This window comes from Leucopleurus acutus, assembly GCF_964270905.1.
Source record: "Leucopleurus acutus genome assembly, chromosome: 19".
NCBI lineage: Eukaryota > Metazoa > Chordata > Mammalia > Artiodactyla > Delphinidae > Leucopleurus > Leucopleurus acutus.
In genome coordinates this window covers 52477801-52493599 of record NC_139161.1, presented here as the reverse complement: position 1 = coordinate 52493599, position 15799 = coordinate 52477801, and the positions used below count along the sequence as shown (strand labels likewise).

Here is a 15799-nt window from a genome sequence, read left to right as displayed (position 1 = left end):
AAGGAAGGGAGCTGCTAAACTAGGAGAAGCAGAGATCAGGAATATTGAGTTCAGAGGCCAGCACCAGGGCAGTCCTATGACTCAGCTGGAGACACTGTCACAGAAGCTGCCAACAACTGCTTACACTTAGCACAGCACTGCATTTAAAAAGAAGAATCAAGGGCTTCCCTGGTGGCGCAGTAGTTGAGAGTCCGCCTGCCGATGCAGGGGAAACGGGTTCGTGCCCAGGTCTGGGAAGATCCCACATGCCGCGGAGCGGCTAGGCCCGTGAGCCATGGCCGCTGAGCCTGCGCGTCCGCCGCTGAGCCTGCGCGTCCGGAGCCTGTGCTCCACAACGGGAGATGCCACAACAGTGAGAGGCTGCGTGTCCGGAGCCTGTGCTCCACAACGGAAGATGCCACAACAGTGAGAGGCCCGCATACCGCAAAGGGCAGACTTGATAGCTTATCTCAAAAAAGCTACTAATGAGTAATAGTTGGCCACTGCCTTATTTATTATGAAACAAATGTCTCATGACTTTTTATGTGTACCACATTTAAACTGATCTCATATAGCAGAATTCAGATCATGAACGGATGATGTAGTATTTCTGTCCTGATCTGAATAAGATTGGCTTGTGGCTAAATGAATATGGTCAGCTTTTTGAATTTTGATAGTAATTCTGGTTCAACAAGTACTATCACTGTTTTCCCCTTCTAAAGAGATGATTGAACTTGAATAAGGAATGTTAAACTTTTCAGGGATATGGCGAATGCCTTCTCAAACCCTATAGGAGATTGGTTTTAGATTTAGATTTCTATAACTGGTTATATTAATATATTTAAATACTGAGAAGCTCCCTTCACTGTCTCATAGACGAGCAAAATTCACCTGTGTTTCAAGTTGTGTTCATTTGCCTGTTAAAGCAAGGGCTGAAGATACACTGACAATGTCCATTTTATCTTTTTGGTCTTAACTATGCCAATTTAATTCTCTATCTAAAGTTTAAAAAATAAAATAGAAAGAAGAATCCAGAAAGCTTCTGCTGTTTTCCAGATGAGCACGCTGAGGTCCTGAGTTGCTTGCTTCTGTCCGCCCCCATCCCCTTAAACCCCGACGAGGAAGGGGGGCATAGGACATCCCTCCGAGCTCAGATAAGTGACATAAGTGATGTGGTGCAGCGAAGCAGGGCAATGGACCCCCCTCCCCCCATGCATCCTAACTTCCCACCGCAGGCTCTTTTCTCTGAACCGCATGTTGCTTCCCAGGCCCACAAAGGACAAAACGTGTTAGAACAGAACTGAAAACAGATCCAACAGTGTAAGGCACAGACAGATTCATAAAATTAGCCAAGGTTTTTTTGGGCATTTTGGTCCTTGTCTGTCCAAGACACACAGAAATAATATGAGGTACTTCTAAAGACACCGTGGGTGAAAACCACGGGGCCCAGGGGAGTCTCCCCGGCCTGCTCAGCAGCCTCCTTCCCGGGTCCAGTTTCGGGCATTGATGAAGAGCTGGAGCCAGGGGGAGGTGGTCATAGTGTCAAACGGAGGCGGTCGCCATGCCCACTGCCAAGGCCTCACAGACCGCTCAGGGTGAGGCATGAGAGCCAGGTGGCGGCCATCGGGGGAGCAGATGCCAGCCATGCCCCCTGGGGACCCGTTGGGATTCAGGGGGTACTGTTCCGTGGGGTTGCCGTCATCGTCTGCCCAGTGCAGCGGAGCCAAGCCCCTGGCCTCAATCTGGGCTTGGAGTTCCGGGGAAGAAAATGCCATGTAACCTGGGGCAGAAGGAGGGACGAGGGAAGGAGGGACGTGAGAGCAGAGCTCCCTGGCGTCCTCCCCCACCCTTGCCCTCAGGCCCTCCCCGACTCCCCGGAGCCTGACCTTCCCCATGGGCGCTCCACACGGGCAGCACGGCACCCTCCATCCCTCGCAGCATCAGGGCCGGCCCGGGCCCCACTCGCACGCTGGCCCAGCGCGACTCGAAGCGCCCAGACTGGTTGTGGCGCAGCAGGAGTCCAGGCCGGGCCGGCCAGGACTCGTGGCCCATCTCTGCCGCCTCGTCACCAGGACTGCCTCCCACCCAGCCCAGCAGGGCCAGCAGCTGGCAGCCGTTACACACGCCCAGGCTGAAGGTGTCTGGCCGTTGCCGGAAGCGCCTCAGCTCAGCCCCGGCCTGGGGGTTAAAGGTCACAGCGGCTGCCCACCCTAGGCGGGAACAGGAGGCTGGGGTGAGCACCGGAATGAGGGGGGACTGTCGCCTTTCCATCCCAGCGTGCCCCATTACACTTGCCCAGGACCTCCCCCCTTTGCAGAGCTCATGGGCAAACGCCAGGGGAAAAAAGCAGGTTTGATTGAAACAGATGTTGCCAACTCCTGGGCCTGAGACGGCCCATGACGAGTTTTCTGCTTAGGCAACAGAGCATTTTCAAAATTTTTTATTCAGTTGCCTAACATTTAATCAGGATTTCTGGCTTGTCTTGAGAAACAGAAAGATCTGGCTGTGCCGAGCCTGCTTTCCGACAGGACAGCCTGCTGGAGCTGTGTAGCAGCTGCCGCTTCTGACAGGGCACATGCCCCCGGGCTTGGCACAGTGCCACCCAGCCCACCTGCCTCACAAGCTACCTGCAGAGGGCTTCCCTGGTGGTGCAGTGGTTAAGAATCCGCCTGCCAATGCAGGGGACACGGGTTCGAGCCCTGGTCCGGGAAGATCCCACATGCCACGGAGCAACTAAGCCCGTGCGCCACAACTACTGACCCTGCGCTCTAGAGCCCGCGAGCCACAAATACTGAGCCCGTGTGCCACAACTACTGAAGCCCGCGTGCCTAGAGCCCGTGCTCCGCAACAAGAGAAGCCACCACGAGAAGCCTGCGCAATGCAATGAAGAGTAGCCCCCGTTCGCTTCAACTAGAGAAAGCCCACGTGCAGCAACGAAGACTCAATGCAGTCAATGAATGAATGAATGAATAAAAAAAAGGCTACCTGCAGGCCTGCTGGCGGCTGGCCCAGAATGAATGCTCCCACGCTCCCCCAGCCAGCCTTATGGAGGCGAGAGGCCAGTTCTCAGTCAAGGTAGAAGGGGGCTAAGGCAGCTCTTCAGGAACGTGCGGGGAGCGAGTGGGCAGGGCCACACACCCACCTTTGGCAGAGCCCAGGACGTCCGCGTAGCTGAAGCCGCCCACGAAGGCCATGCCTTGGAACGTGTCCAGCCTGACTGCTCCAGAGCAGAGGTCCTGCATGGTCACGTCCCACACCTGGCAGGAGGGGGAGGGCAAGTGTCAGAGGGCCCATGGCCCAAAGCCCAGCCCCGGCTCTGCCGGGCAAGCTGCTCACCTCAAACCCAGCCAAGTGGAAGGCATCGGCCATCTCCCGGTCTCCGTTACTGCCTTCTTCTCGAAAGATGGCAACGCGGGGGGTGGGGCCACCTGGGGGGAGGAGTGTCCTTGTGCCAGAGGGTTACTTCCACACCCCAGCGCCCCAGACACCTTGTCCAGGGCAGGCCCCGCATCCAAGCCTTGGGCTCCTCCCCGAAGTGCCCAGGCAGCCAAGCCACTACACACATTTCCTCACCAGGCTCATGAGGCACGGAAGCTGTGGGAAAGGTGGGGGGCAGGCAGTAGGTGGGCCCCGTCCGCTCCCGCAGCCCTCCTTCTTCCTGGGCCACACAGTGGGGCTCTGCCTGCAGCCGATCCAGCTGGAAACTGGTCTCCTCCCAGAGGGCTCGTAGCTGCCCAACGGGCTCCTCCAGAACGACAGCCCCGTTCACTGATACCCGGACCTAGAGACAGGGGCAGATCTTTCAGGGGCTGAGAGCAAAGATGTCCACGTTGGGCCCCCTCCAAGGCTGGCAGAGGCAAATCACGACCTTCCCTCTGCAGGCCTGCCATTCCTCATTTCCTCACCGTGGCATGGGGCCCGGCGCTGCCCGTGCGGCCCAGCTCCAGGCAGTGGAGGCCAGCCTCCCGGTAACGTGTCAGCACTTGGGCCAGGTCTGGCTCTTGCACCTCCAGCACCAAGCCTGGCTCCTCAGCGAACAGTACAGGCAGCGCTGGGAGAGTAACAGAGGGGTCAAGGTAACTAGGGTATTGCCAGGGACTCAGAGGTGGAGTCAGGGGGCTATGGCTAAACGAACGAAGGCAGGGGTCAGGGATGGGGTGAGGCCTGGGAAAGCAGGACCAAGGATGTGGCCTCAGGGTCTGCAGGAGGTTTCAGAGGTGCCACCTGGCTCAGTGGTCAGAAAAGACAGCAAGGGACTCAGGGGAAAAGGAGTTGGGGACACTCTACTCTTTAATAGGACATGGGGTCCACAGGATGGGGCAGGCAGCCCAGGCTGGAACCTAGACCTCAGGCTCCTCACCATTGACCCCAGGGGCAGGGATGGCCACCTCTATCCCACAATTCCCAGCAAAGGCCATCTCTAGCAGGCAGGTGATGAGACCTCCGTCACTGACATCGTGGCCTGAGCAGAGGAGGCGGTCTGGAGGAAGGAATAAAATGCTCGGCAGCCTTGGGACCCAAACCTGGCAGCCCCGCCCCCCTTCTGGGCAGTCGGGAGAAGACGGGGGCGAGAGTGTGGGCTCGCTCAGAGAACCAGAGAGAAGGGCGTCAGACCCCTCTTCGCCCCCCAGCACGTGCTCAGCTGGCCAGTGCCTGCCCCGTGTCAGCCACAGGCACCGTCTCCTCCAGGGCCTCACTCACCTTTCAGCAGCCCCTGGGTGATGCCGAAGGCTCGCACCAAGTTCTCGGGAAGGTCCAGATCGGGAGGCTGCTCGCCGAGCTGGGAGAAGCACTGGGCCAGAGCTGTGCCCCCGAGCCGATGGCGCCCAGGACTCAGAGGCACGTAGAGCAGGTGGCCTGGGGAGACAGGGGCGCGGTGAGGGGAGATGGCTGGCTCAGGAGAAGCCCTCCCGCCGTGCTCACTGAAGTTCCCAGGACGTGGTGAGGCACCCAGACCACCAGCCCCGGAAGGCACCACGCCCCAGTGCTGAACGAGGGGGCCCAGCACTCACGAAGCAGACCCCAAACAAAGGACCAGGCTGTGAATCCACAGTGCACCGAGGAGAGGGAAGAACCCATACCTCTCCCTCCGGGACACTTGAGGTCTGGGGTCACAGTGGCTGTAATGTCTGGACAGACAGCATAGGCTGAGATGACCAGCGACCCTGCAGAGCAAGGAGTGGAGAGTGAGGCGCAGCCCGGCCCACAGACCCGCCCCTCGCCCTTGGGCGCCCAGAGCTCACCAGGAGCCCGCACGGTCTCAGTGCCAACCCGGGCGGCCATGCTGAGGGAGTCCTTGCCACCATCCACTGCCACACCCAGGGCCGCCATCACGGCTGCCACAGCCCCACAGGCATCGGCCAGAGCTGCACCCTCCCCCGGGAGCTTGGCCGCCCACATCCAGTTCCCGCTGCATTTCACGTCCTGGGAAGCAGCAGAGACTCGTGTTAGGGAGGGAGGGCGGTGTGGAGAGGCTGCGGGCAGAGGGGTGAGCAGGCGGTGGTCGCGTCTGCGTCCCAGAGGCCGGGGGCTCCAGGACAGAAGCTGCAGGGGACTCACCCGGAGGTCGGTGACCAGAGCAAACACCAGGTTGGTGAGGGCTTCGGCCACAGCCAGCCGGGCAGCAACCTTGGGGTCTAGCAGGCTCTTGACGGGCTGCTCTCCCAGGGCTGTGGCAGCCCCTACGAGCTCCTGGTGACTCAGTGCCACCACCGCCACGTCTGCCAGAGGGGTCTGCAGGGGCCCCACACACTGCTGCTGCGCCACCAGGCCGCCCACGGAGCGGTCCACCTGCGGAACCAGGTGGAGTTAGCAAGAGGCCAAGGGACAGGGACAAGGGGGTGGAAGGAGGCCTGGCTCACCCTGGACACAACAAGGCTCGGGGTGGACAGCAGGGGCTCAGGCCATCGGGGTAGCTGCCCTGCCCCTGCCACGTCCCCCTCGGGCCTGGTGGGCTCCCACAGCCATCCCCTGGGCTGGGCGAGCAGAGGGAAGGGCGCAGAGGGCTGAGAGGGCGGAGCAAGGGTGCGGGGCAGACCTTGTTGGTGAGGTAGCGCTTGCTGGCCACCGCAGGCAGCCTGAGGACCCGTGCCAGGGCCTGGCGCACGCTCAGCCCTGGGGGCAAGGCCAGGGGCCGCAGCACGGGGAGACTCCTCTGGAGGAAGAACTCCTGCAACACAGGTGGCAACAGTGGTGTGAGCGCCTGGGGAGGTGCTGGGCACACAGGTGACAAAGCACGTGTAGGGCAGATGATGGTCTGAAGGGCTGGGCCAGAGAAGGAGAAACCTCCCGCCCCCCACATACCTTCCGGGGCATCTTGCCCAGCACCCAGTCCAGATCCAGGTCCACAGGGGTCGGGGGAGGTGTTGGGGGGGCATCCCCCTGGCCATCTCTTCCCATAGAACACTCCCGGTCATCCACCAGCACTATCTGTAGACCACAGGGACACCGCCCAGAGAGAACGAGACTGTGACCACCCGCAGGGAATAAACACTTCTGGAAAGCCGGGCAGAGGTGCTCTGTCCACCCCACTTGGCTTCTCCTGTTGAGCCCCCCGGCCCCATGCTGGTCCCCACGGCGCCCATGCTCTCGTCTCTTTCCTGAGACACTCTCCCTCCTGGGCAAGCCCACGCACAGCATCTGTTACCGACTCCCTGAGCCAACTCACCCTCCTGTCTCCCGTGATGGTGCCCACAAAGCAAACTGGGCAGCGTTCCCGGGCGCTGACACGACTCAGGAAGTCCCGATCGGGGGGCCTCAGCAGAAGTGCATTTGACTCCTGGTACTCAGCCCCCCAGATTTCCAGGGTGTTCAGGGTCGGGTCCCCGAGCTGCACATCCGTGGGGGAGGACGAAAGGGAAGGGTCAGCGGGTGCTCCCAGTCTCATGTTCTTGCTGGGAGTGGGGGACAGATGGGTGGGGCCGGCTGGGACTGACAGGGGCAGGGAGACAATCAGACTTCAGGGAGGAGACCCACCTGGAAGCGGCTGGTATAAATGACGGCTCCGGCTGGGTCACTCAGCTCCTTCAGGACGTTGCCTGGTGAGAGGGTTTCCGGGAGAGGCTCTCATCTGGCCCTGGTCAGTACCGGGCAAACAAAAGGCCGTTCCCAGCCTCCAAAGGAGCCCCTAATTCTGTGCATCCCTGTTTGAACCACTACTGCACCCTCTCCAGCAACTAACCCTGAGTCCGTCCAGAACGTGTAGTGGGTGCAGAGTGGGGCCCAGAGCTAGCTGGTTGGTTGCAGATCCGCGATACCTCTCCCCAAACTGAACCTGGCAGGAGACCAGGTAGGCCTGGTCCTCCGTCCCAACCCCTCCTCTCACCATTGCCACCGGCACCCTGGTCATGAAGGCTGCAGATGGGGTTTCCTCCGGGGGCCTCCACGCAAGCCCGGATCACACGGTTCATCTTCTGTTCCATCTCCGGGTCTCCCCGCTGCACAGCCCCGAAGTCCAGGTCGCTGGCATTGTCTCCCTGCACCTGGGAGGACAGATGGCACATCTCAGCTCAGGGGGGCTGGGAGCTCACACCCCACCCATGCATGGGGCCCAGAGATGTCATGGAGTTGGCACCTGAGCTATTTGCACTTGCCTGCACGGACGAAGCAGCTCCGCCCCCGACTCCAATCCTGTAGACAGGACCCCCAACCTTCACAACATCCATGCCTGCGAGGAAGGAGGGCTGAATCAGAACACCCGGGGAGTGGCCAGACGTGTGAGAACGAAGCAGTGTGAGGATAAAGGGAAGCTGGTATTAGAGGAGAGCAATCAAAATTCTTTGATTGGGTAAATACACTTTGAGGAATTTACCCTCCAGATTTATTCGCACAGGTACAAATCACCTACGTACAAAATTAAAGACTGCAGCATTATTTGTATTACCAAAGACAAGAAATAATCTAAATGCTAACAACAGAGAACTGGTTAAATAAATTATGGTATAAGCCATATAATGAAAAACAAAGCCACCAAAACAGAGAATTTTTTTTTGGCTATGCCGCGCGGCTTGCAGGATCTTAGTTCCCCAGCCAGAGATTGAATCCAAGCCCTCAGCAGTGAAAGCACAGAGCCCTAACCGCTGGACCACCAGGGACTACCCCCGAAAAAGAGAGTTACATATGAATATAATGAAGTAATCTGATCTCATCAGTATGAAATGATCTCCAAGTATATTGCTAAGCTGAAAAAAAGCAAGGTGCAGAAGTATGCCTACCCACTTAGAACAGCATCAACAAGAATAAATACTTAAGACTTACACACTGAAAATTATGAAATCTCTTAGGAGGCCTAAATAAATTGAAAGAGATCTCATGCTTATAGATCGGAAGACTTCATATTGTTATAATGGCAATACTCCCCAAAGCGAACTGCAGAGTCAACACAATCAGCCACCTTTTTCAAAGAAACTGACCGGCTGATCCTAAAATTTATATGGAAATTCGAAGGACCTAGAACAAAGCCAAAACAATCTTGAAAAAGAAGAACAAAATTGAAGGACTCATACTTTCTGCTTTTAAACGTACTGCAAAGCTACAGTAATCAAGACAGTGTGTTACTAGCAGAAGGAGACAGGTAGATAGATAGGTCATTGGAATAGAACTGTGAGTCCATAAATGAGCCCAAACATTTATAGCCAACTGACTTTTGGCAAGAGTCCCAAGACAATTCAATGGGGGTAAGAACAGTTTTTTACAAAAAGGATTTTGTTAGAACAACTGGATATCCACATGTGAAAGAAGGAAGTTGGATCCCTACTTCATACCATATACAAAAATTCAAAATGGATCAGAGACCTAAACGTGAAAGCTAAAAGCTATAAAAGTATTACCAGAGAATATATGAGTCAATCTTGGTGACCTTGGCTTAGGCAGTGGTTTCTTAGTCATGACACTATAAGCCAGAAGCCACAAAGAAAAAATATATAGATAAATTATACTTTACCAAAGTCAAAAACATTTGTGCTTCAGGGGACACCATGAAGAAAGTAAAAAGACAACCCACAGAATGGAAGAAAATATTTGCAAATCATTTACCTATCAGGTAAGGGGCTAGTACCCAGAATATGCAAAGAACTCTAACTTAAACTCCAAAAAAAAAAAAAGAAAAACCAACTTAAAATTGGCCAAGGACATGAATAGATATTTCTCCAAGGAAGGTATACAGATAGCCAAGAAACAGGAAAAGATGCTTAACATCCTGAGTCATTAGGGAAATGCAAACCCAAACCACCATAAGATACTACTTCACATCCACTATGATGGCTATAATCAGAGAGACAGATAAGAGTTGGCAAGGATCTGGAGAAATCGGAACCTTCACACACTGCTGAGGGGAATGTAAAATGGTGCAGCTGCTTCAAAGACTAAGTACAGTTATCAACTGACCTAGCAAGTCCACTCCTAGTTACCTACCCAAGAGAATTCAGAACATAAGTACATAGGAAAACTTGTACACAAATGTTTATAGCAGGGCTTCCCTGGTGGCGCAGTGGTTAAGAATCCGCCTGCCAATGCAGGAGCCCTGGTCCGGGAAGATCCCACATGCCTTGGGGCAACCAAGCCTGTGCACCGCAACTACTGAGCCTGGGCTCTAGAGCCAGCGAGCCACAACTACTGAAGCCCATGCGCTTAGAGCCCGTGCTCCGCAACAAGAGAAGCCACTGCGATGAGAAGCCCACGCACCACAACGAAGAGTAGCCCCCGCTCGCCACAACTAGAGAAAGCCCGCGTGCAGCAACGAAGACCCAGTGCAGGCAAAAATAAATAAATAAAATGTTTATAGCAGCATGATTCATAATAGCCGAAAAGCAGAAACAACCCAAATGTCTACCAGCCGATGAATGGAGAGACAAAATGATATAGCAACACGATGGAATATTATTCAGCCATAAAAACGAACGAAGTACTGATACATACTATAACATGGATGAACCTTTAAGACGTCACGCAAAGTGAAAGAAGCCAAACACAACATTTATAACAGGGAAATTCATTGAGACAGAAAGTAGATTACTGGTTTCCAGAGGCTGAGGAAGGGGGCATGGGGAGTGACTGCTCATGGGTGCAGGGATTCTTTCTGGGATGATGAAAATGTTCTGGAATTAGTGGTGATTGATGCACAACTTTGTGAATATACTAAAACCACTGACTTGTACACTTTACAAGGGTAAACTTTATGTTATATGAATTACATCTTAATAAAATGGTTATTAAAAAAATGGGTGGGGAATTCCCTGGCGGTCCAGTGGTTAGGACTCAGCGCTCTCACTGCTGGGGCCCCGGGTTCGATCCCTGGTCGGGGAACTAAAATCCCATAAGCTGCGCAGCGAGGCCAAAAAGAAAAAAAAGGTGTGCACACATGCTATTTGTTTAAACAAGGGGGGGCAAATATACACATGGGTCTGTTTATGTATGCAGGAAAAACCTCTGGTAGGGTACAAAAGTAACCAATTAACATTGGTTATCTCTAGGGAGGGAAACTGGGTGGCTGAAGGTCAGGGGAAGGAGAGTTTCCACTGTATAACCTTTCTTTGCTTTTTAAATTCTGAGCCACGTGACAGGTCACCCATTCAATAAATGGTGCCTGGCCTTTATCTTGATTCCACCACAGGTCCTAGCATGGTGCCCGGCACCCGATGGGTGCTCAGTAAATGTCGACCAATTGAACTGAGCTTGCAGATAAAAACAGGCCCTGAATAAACACTGGCTGCCTTGACTTAGCAGGGTGGGCCTCTGCCATGCAGAAGTCAACCCGGGAAGAAAGAGGCCACACAGACTGAGCCTGCCCCACTGGCATAAAGCCCTGCCCTGCCTTGAAAGCCTGTACTGGGGAGAGGAGACATGAGCTGGGAGATAAAAAACAAACCACTGAAGTTCCTGTAAATTCCACTCCTGCGGCTGCCACGTGCTGGGGGAAAGCTGGCTGGACCTGGTGGACAGGTGGCGGGCTCTTACCTGGCTCTGGGGGCTCCTTGCTCACATGCTCAGCTTCCATGGACCCAATGCCTCCACTAAACATGATGGGCTTGATCCACTCGCGCCGCTGGCCATCTGGGAGCTGGAGGCCCAAGGAACGGGCAAAGCCTGGAGCGTGGACAGCACAGGGACAGGGGACAGGGTCTAGTCGGCCAGGCTCCTCAGCGCTCGCTGGGTCACTCACCTCACCCCACCCCGCCTCTGGGACTGTTATCCCCCACGCCCCCGCAAGCCTCACCAGCCAGAACTGGTTCTCCAAACTTGTTGCCGTAGTCAGAAGCCCCATTACTGGCCTCGATGGCAATCTCCAGGGGTCGGGCAAAGTTCCCAGGATACTGGAAGCTTGGATCCTCCCAGGGCATACTGTAACCTGGGCAGCAAGGAAAAAGATGGGTGGACTGTAAAGACGGAAGATGGAGGAGTCACGGCCCTTCAGGAAGGGTCTGACTCTTGGGACCAGAGTTCTTAACACTCTCCAAGAAACTGGATTTTGGGACTTCCCTGGCTGTCCAGTGGTTAAGACTTCCCCTTCCAGTTCGGGGGGTGGGGGTGGGGGACGGAGGGTGTGGGTTCGATCCCTGGTCGGGGAGCTAGGATCCCGCGTGCCTCGCAGTCAGAAAACCAAAGCATAAAAGCAGAAGCAATAAACAAATTCAACAGAGACTTTAAAAATAGTCCACATCAAAACAAAACAAAACAAAACAATTGGATTTGGGGGGCAGTTGAGGGCCGTAAGTCCAACCCAGTACCACAATTGTTTTTGGCTAAGTAGATACTGGTTTATAAAGAAAATTGTGGTTCTGCAAAGCCAGATCTGGGTCTTCCTTGGCCTACTGTCCTCACAACCATGGTTGGAGAAAGGCCAGCTATTCTAGAGCCCTCCCTCCCAAGAAAAGGTACCCATGATGACCCTTTGACCTAAGAGATAAGTGTCCAGTGCCTGCCAGGACAAGGGATCTGGAAGGGGAGATGGGTAGAGAGGAAAGAGACGGGACCTGGGATGTGCAGGTTTCCAAAGCAATAGCCAGCAGTGCCAGCCACCACGTGGGCCCCGCGGCCTGTGCACTGGACATCTCGGATCCGGCCCCCTGTGCCAGTGGTCGCACCGCTGAAGGGGGCTACTCCTGTGCAGAGAGAGGGAGGGTATGGGTACTGAAAAGGCAAACTCCACCTCTGACCACCCCACTGAAAATAAGGACATGCAGCCAACCTGCTGGTCCCCAGGTGGGCCTGGGGCCTTTGCCCTACCCTCTACTCTGACCCTGCCTATCCCTCCTGGGGACTCATCTCACCCGTGGGGAAGTTGTGGGTCTCTGCCGTGAAGACGACATGTCTCAGCCCCTGACGTTGCCGGAAGCAGCTTGGCCGTGAGGGGTCCTCGGGACGCAGGAATTGGACTTCCTTCCCCTGGATTGCACTGTGGACATATCCGTTCTGAGTCTCACTTCCTTCCTGGCATCTGCACTTACCCCACCAGAGCCTGGGGCCTCCCATTCCCTGGGTCTGAGGTCACCCCAGCTGAGGGCACAGCCCACCTGCTGTTGTCACAGAACTTGAGGACGTTGTTGGGGTGCGAGGATGCCTGGGTGCTCATGATGGACTCAAACAGCGAGTGTGCCAGTTCCTGCCCATCCACGTGGAGTCGGCCCTTGAAGAACCAGTGTCGGCTGTGCTCACTGCAGGGGGTGACGTGGGGAGGGAAAGGCAGGGTGGAAACATGGGTCATTTCTCAGGCCTTGCCATGTCTTCTCATCAGCATAAACGGCAGAGTTACGGCCACAGGTCAAAACAGATTCCAGAAGTCATAAGCTTCCAACAGTCTGTCATTGTGGATGGTCCAGATCCAGCGTGAAGATAAAACCAAGATGTGAATGCAGACTACGGGAGGGATGGGGAACCCAGGTACTCAGACAGACTCAGGGAGGCCCCTAGGCCAAGAGAGAGCCATGCAGAGTCCCTGCGGTCTTCCCTTCCAACCTCCACGGGCTCAGACATCAGAATGTCCCCATTCCTCCCCACCTATTGGACTGAGCCAAGTCGAAGGCCTCCACAGCGCTGGGGTTCCGCTGCAGCTCCTGGAAGCGCTTGGTGTAGAAATCCAGGTCCCAGGAGTCTAGGGCCAGACCTAGGAGACAACCACCAGAAGAGCTGACTGTAGGACTCAGCACCCCTACTAGCCTGGCCTGGGCCTTCCTCCAGGGACCCCTGCGCACCTAGCTCCTGGTTGGCTTTCTCCAGGGCAGACCGGCCCTCGGCCAGTACGTCAATTGGGCCGCCAAGGGGTGCTGGGGTGCACCCCAGGGAGAAGCTCTGGATGGGACAGGGGAAGTGCTGCTCCGTCATCCGGTCATGCAGGGTAGCCAGGGCGACGGCCTCCAGCTCAGCTGAAGGCGGGTGGGCAAACTAGGGGTGGAGACACACACAGAAGGCGAGGGGTGCAGGGTTGAAGAATGGACAAGATGGTCCACCCTCGTCCTCCAAGCCACACAGGACCAGCCCACTGCTAGCCTCTCTGGCACCTTGGTTCAGATTAGAAAAAGACGCTCCTTCCAGGCATGAGTCCCTGTCAGCACACACAGATTAGTAAGGGGAGCACGGGCTGGGTTTCTGTCCTATTCACTCCTTGACCAGGTGGCCTCAGGCAGTGAACAACCTGCAAACAGGGCAGGCGTCAAAGCAGGAACTCCTCCCCCTGCTTCTCAGCGTTTCCTTAGAGTTTAGGACCCAAAATCTCTTCCGCTTCCTCCTCCTGATGCCCACCTGGCTGCCTACGAGCTCACCGAGAGCAGGTAGCGCCGGGTCGGCTCCACGCGGTCCACGGCCCCCAGCCCCGCAGCCTGGCACACTGACACGATGTTGCTGGATGTTGGCGTGGAGAAGTTCAGCCTGTGGATTGGTTAGGACCAGATGATTAGAGCGCCAGCTGAGAAGGTGGATCCTGCCCACTGCTGTCCAGGCAATCTCCCACCTCTACTTACCACCCCCCCGCACCTGCCCACACCGCTGGCCTCCAGCCTCAGACCTGGGCACCAAGAAACCTGCTTTCAAAGGTCTTTCAAATCAAACCGTAACTGTTCCTGTAGCAACAAAATGCTTCAATTTCAACTTCTCAGGATACAACGTGTCATATTTCCAGAACATGCCTGGCAGCTGGCTCTGTCTTCAAAGGTATCTTCCCACATGGGGAAAGCATGTGCCCAGCTTTCTAGGCGGGAAGTAGGATGAAGGGAAAACTAGTCTCCCAAGGACCACAAGAGGAGGAAGAGGAATGAAAGTGGAAGGGGTGGCAGTGTGTCTGGAAAGGCTGACGGGCTCTGGACCGTGGAACGAGCTACCCAAGGCTGAGACACGTGCCTGGGCCCGACCTCCAGCAGCAGGTCAGTGGGGCTGGGAAGGAGCCAGGACTCCTGAGCGACATCGTCCAGTAACAAGGGGCAGCCAAACAGCCACGTCAGCTTCTTCATCTCCTCGGCGCTCGGGGAGGACTCAGCTGCAGGGAGACAGGGCAAGGACACCTTGAGACACTGCCCCTGGCACTTGGCACCTCTCCCAAAGAATCCAGTAAGTGGCCCAACCTGTCCAGTTCACGTTGTAGCACAGCTCGGTCTTGACACCCTGCAGCTCTGGCAGTTCCCCTTGCAGCTTCCTTTGAGTATATTCAGAGGCTGCCCTCTCGTGGCCAGAGGGACGGACATAGAAGTGAAGGACTGAGGACATCTCTGTAGGTGTCCTTTGCTGGCGAGATGAGTCAGAAAAAATAACATTCACTAGAGCCTATCTGTTGAACTGATTTCAAGTTTCAAGGACAGCTGAGGCTGTGGAAGCATTAGGGATGTGGTGGGGGAAAGCAGTGGGGGCACTGAGGCATAAATGTATCCAGACATTTCCCGTCCAGTGTGGTCAAGGCCACAGGACTGTGGGTACCAACCTAGCACTTTAGGAGTGGGAAAGCCTTCCTAAGGGAAATGGCATCTAAGCGTGAACCTGAAGGATGAGCTGGACGGGGCTGGCCAGTGAAGTCAAATGATAGTTCCTCTACTTCACTGTTTCAAAATATTATCTCCCTGCTCAAGGTAAATCCAAAGCCTTTAGCCTGACAGTCAAAGGCTCTCCACATCTATTCCCCAACTACTTTTCAACTTCTGATCCCACTGATTCTCGATAGGACCCTGGCTTTACTCACTAAACCCGGCCTAGCCTCCTTGCCATTCCTTTGCCCCATCCTAGAATGCCTATGCTTATCCCTATCCTGTCCAAAGCTTTCCCATTTGTCAAGGTGAGTACAGGTCTCACCAACTCTGGGAGGCCTTCATCACTGCTCCAGTGCTCAGGGCCACCTTCCTCCTAGCAGAGCTGAGGGCTTCTGATCTGCACCATTCATTCAGCTCTGATCTCTCTCTCTCTCTCTCCCTCCCTCCCTCTCTCTCCTTCTCTCCCCCCCCCCCGCCCTCTCTTTCTCTCTCTCTCTCTCTCTCACACACACACACACACACACACACACACACACACACACACACACACACACACACACACACGTCTCCCAGGTGTACACGCCCTCTTCCCAAGGAAGTGGGAGGAAAGGAAGCTCACTGCCTCGCTTCTTCACTTGGACAACTCATAGGCATCTCAAATCTAACTTACTCAAGGCTGACTTTGACTATTCTGTCAAGGTCACCAAAGACTGCAACGTTGCCAATCTAGAGGTCACTTAACTTCTTACCTTATTCGACCTCTCAGCAGCATTTGACTTATTCATTCTCTACTTCCTGAAACACCCTCCTCTCTTGGCTTCTCGACACCACTCTCCTGATATTCCTCTCCCTTCTGGTTGCTCCTTCTCGGTCAC

General features: G+C 55.3%; 1 protein-coding gene across 1 annotated transcript; it reads right to left on the bottom strand.

The window, feature by feature from the left end:
• Positions 1–1328: 1328 nt before the first annotated feature.
• Positions 1329–14688, bottom strand: PFAS (phosphoribosylformylglycinamidine synthase). The gene is made up of 27 exons (XM_082860939.1): positions 14529–14688; positions 14308–14443; positions 13734–13839; positions 13167–13356; positions 12973–13078; positions 12489–12629; positions 12246–12370; positions 11949–12077; positions 11192–11323; positions 10933–11061; positions 7572–7645; positions 7304–7460; positions 6955–7016; positions 6647–6808; positions 6283–6408; positions 6017–6148; positions 5539–5769; positions 5223–5403; positions 5061–5144; positions 4681–4836; positions 4340–4459; positions 3885–4030; positions 3553–3760; positions 3316–3407; positions 3122–3236; positions 1866–2189; positions 1329–1759 (listed from the first exon to the last, which is right to left on the bottom strand). The coding sequence occupies exons 1-27, from the start codon at positions 14668–14670 to the stop codon at positions 1449–1451; spliced, it is 4017 nt and encodes a 1338-aa protein (XP_082717065.1). The 5' UTR covers positions 14671–14688; the 3' UTR covers positions 1329–1448.
• Positions 14689–15799: the final 1111 nt, after the last annotated feature.

Excerpts from the sequence above, each read along its gene's own strand:
- PFAS (XM_082860939.1), bottom strand. The coding sequence starts at position 14,670 with ATGTCCTCAGTCCTTCACTTCTATGTCCGTCCCTCTGGCCACGAGAGG. Across the intron at positions 12,078-12,245 it reads GACCCACAACTTCCCCACGG|GAGTAGCCCCCTTCAGCGGT; the intron begins GTGAGATGAGTC and ends CTCTCTGCACAG. Across the intron at positions 5,404-5,538 it reads CTCTGGTCACCGACCTCCGG|GACGTGAAATGCAGCGGGAA; the intron begins GTGAGTCCCCTG and ends GCTGCTTCCCAG.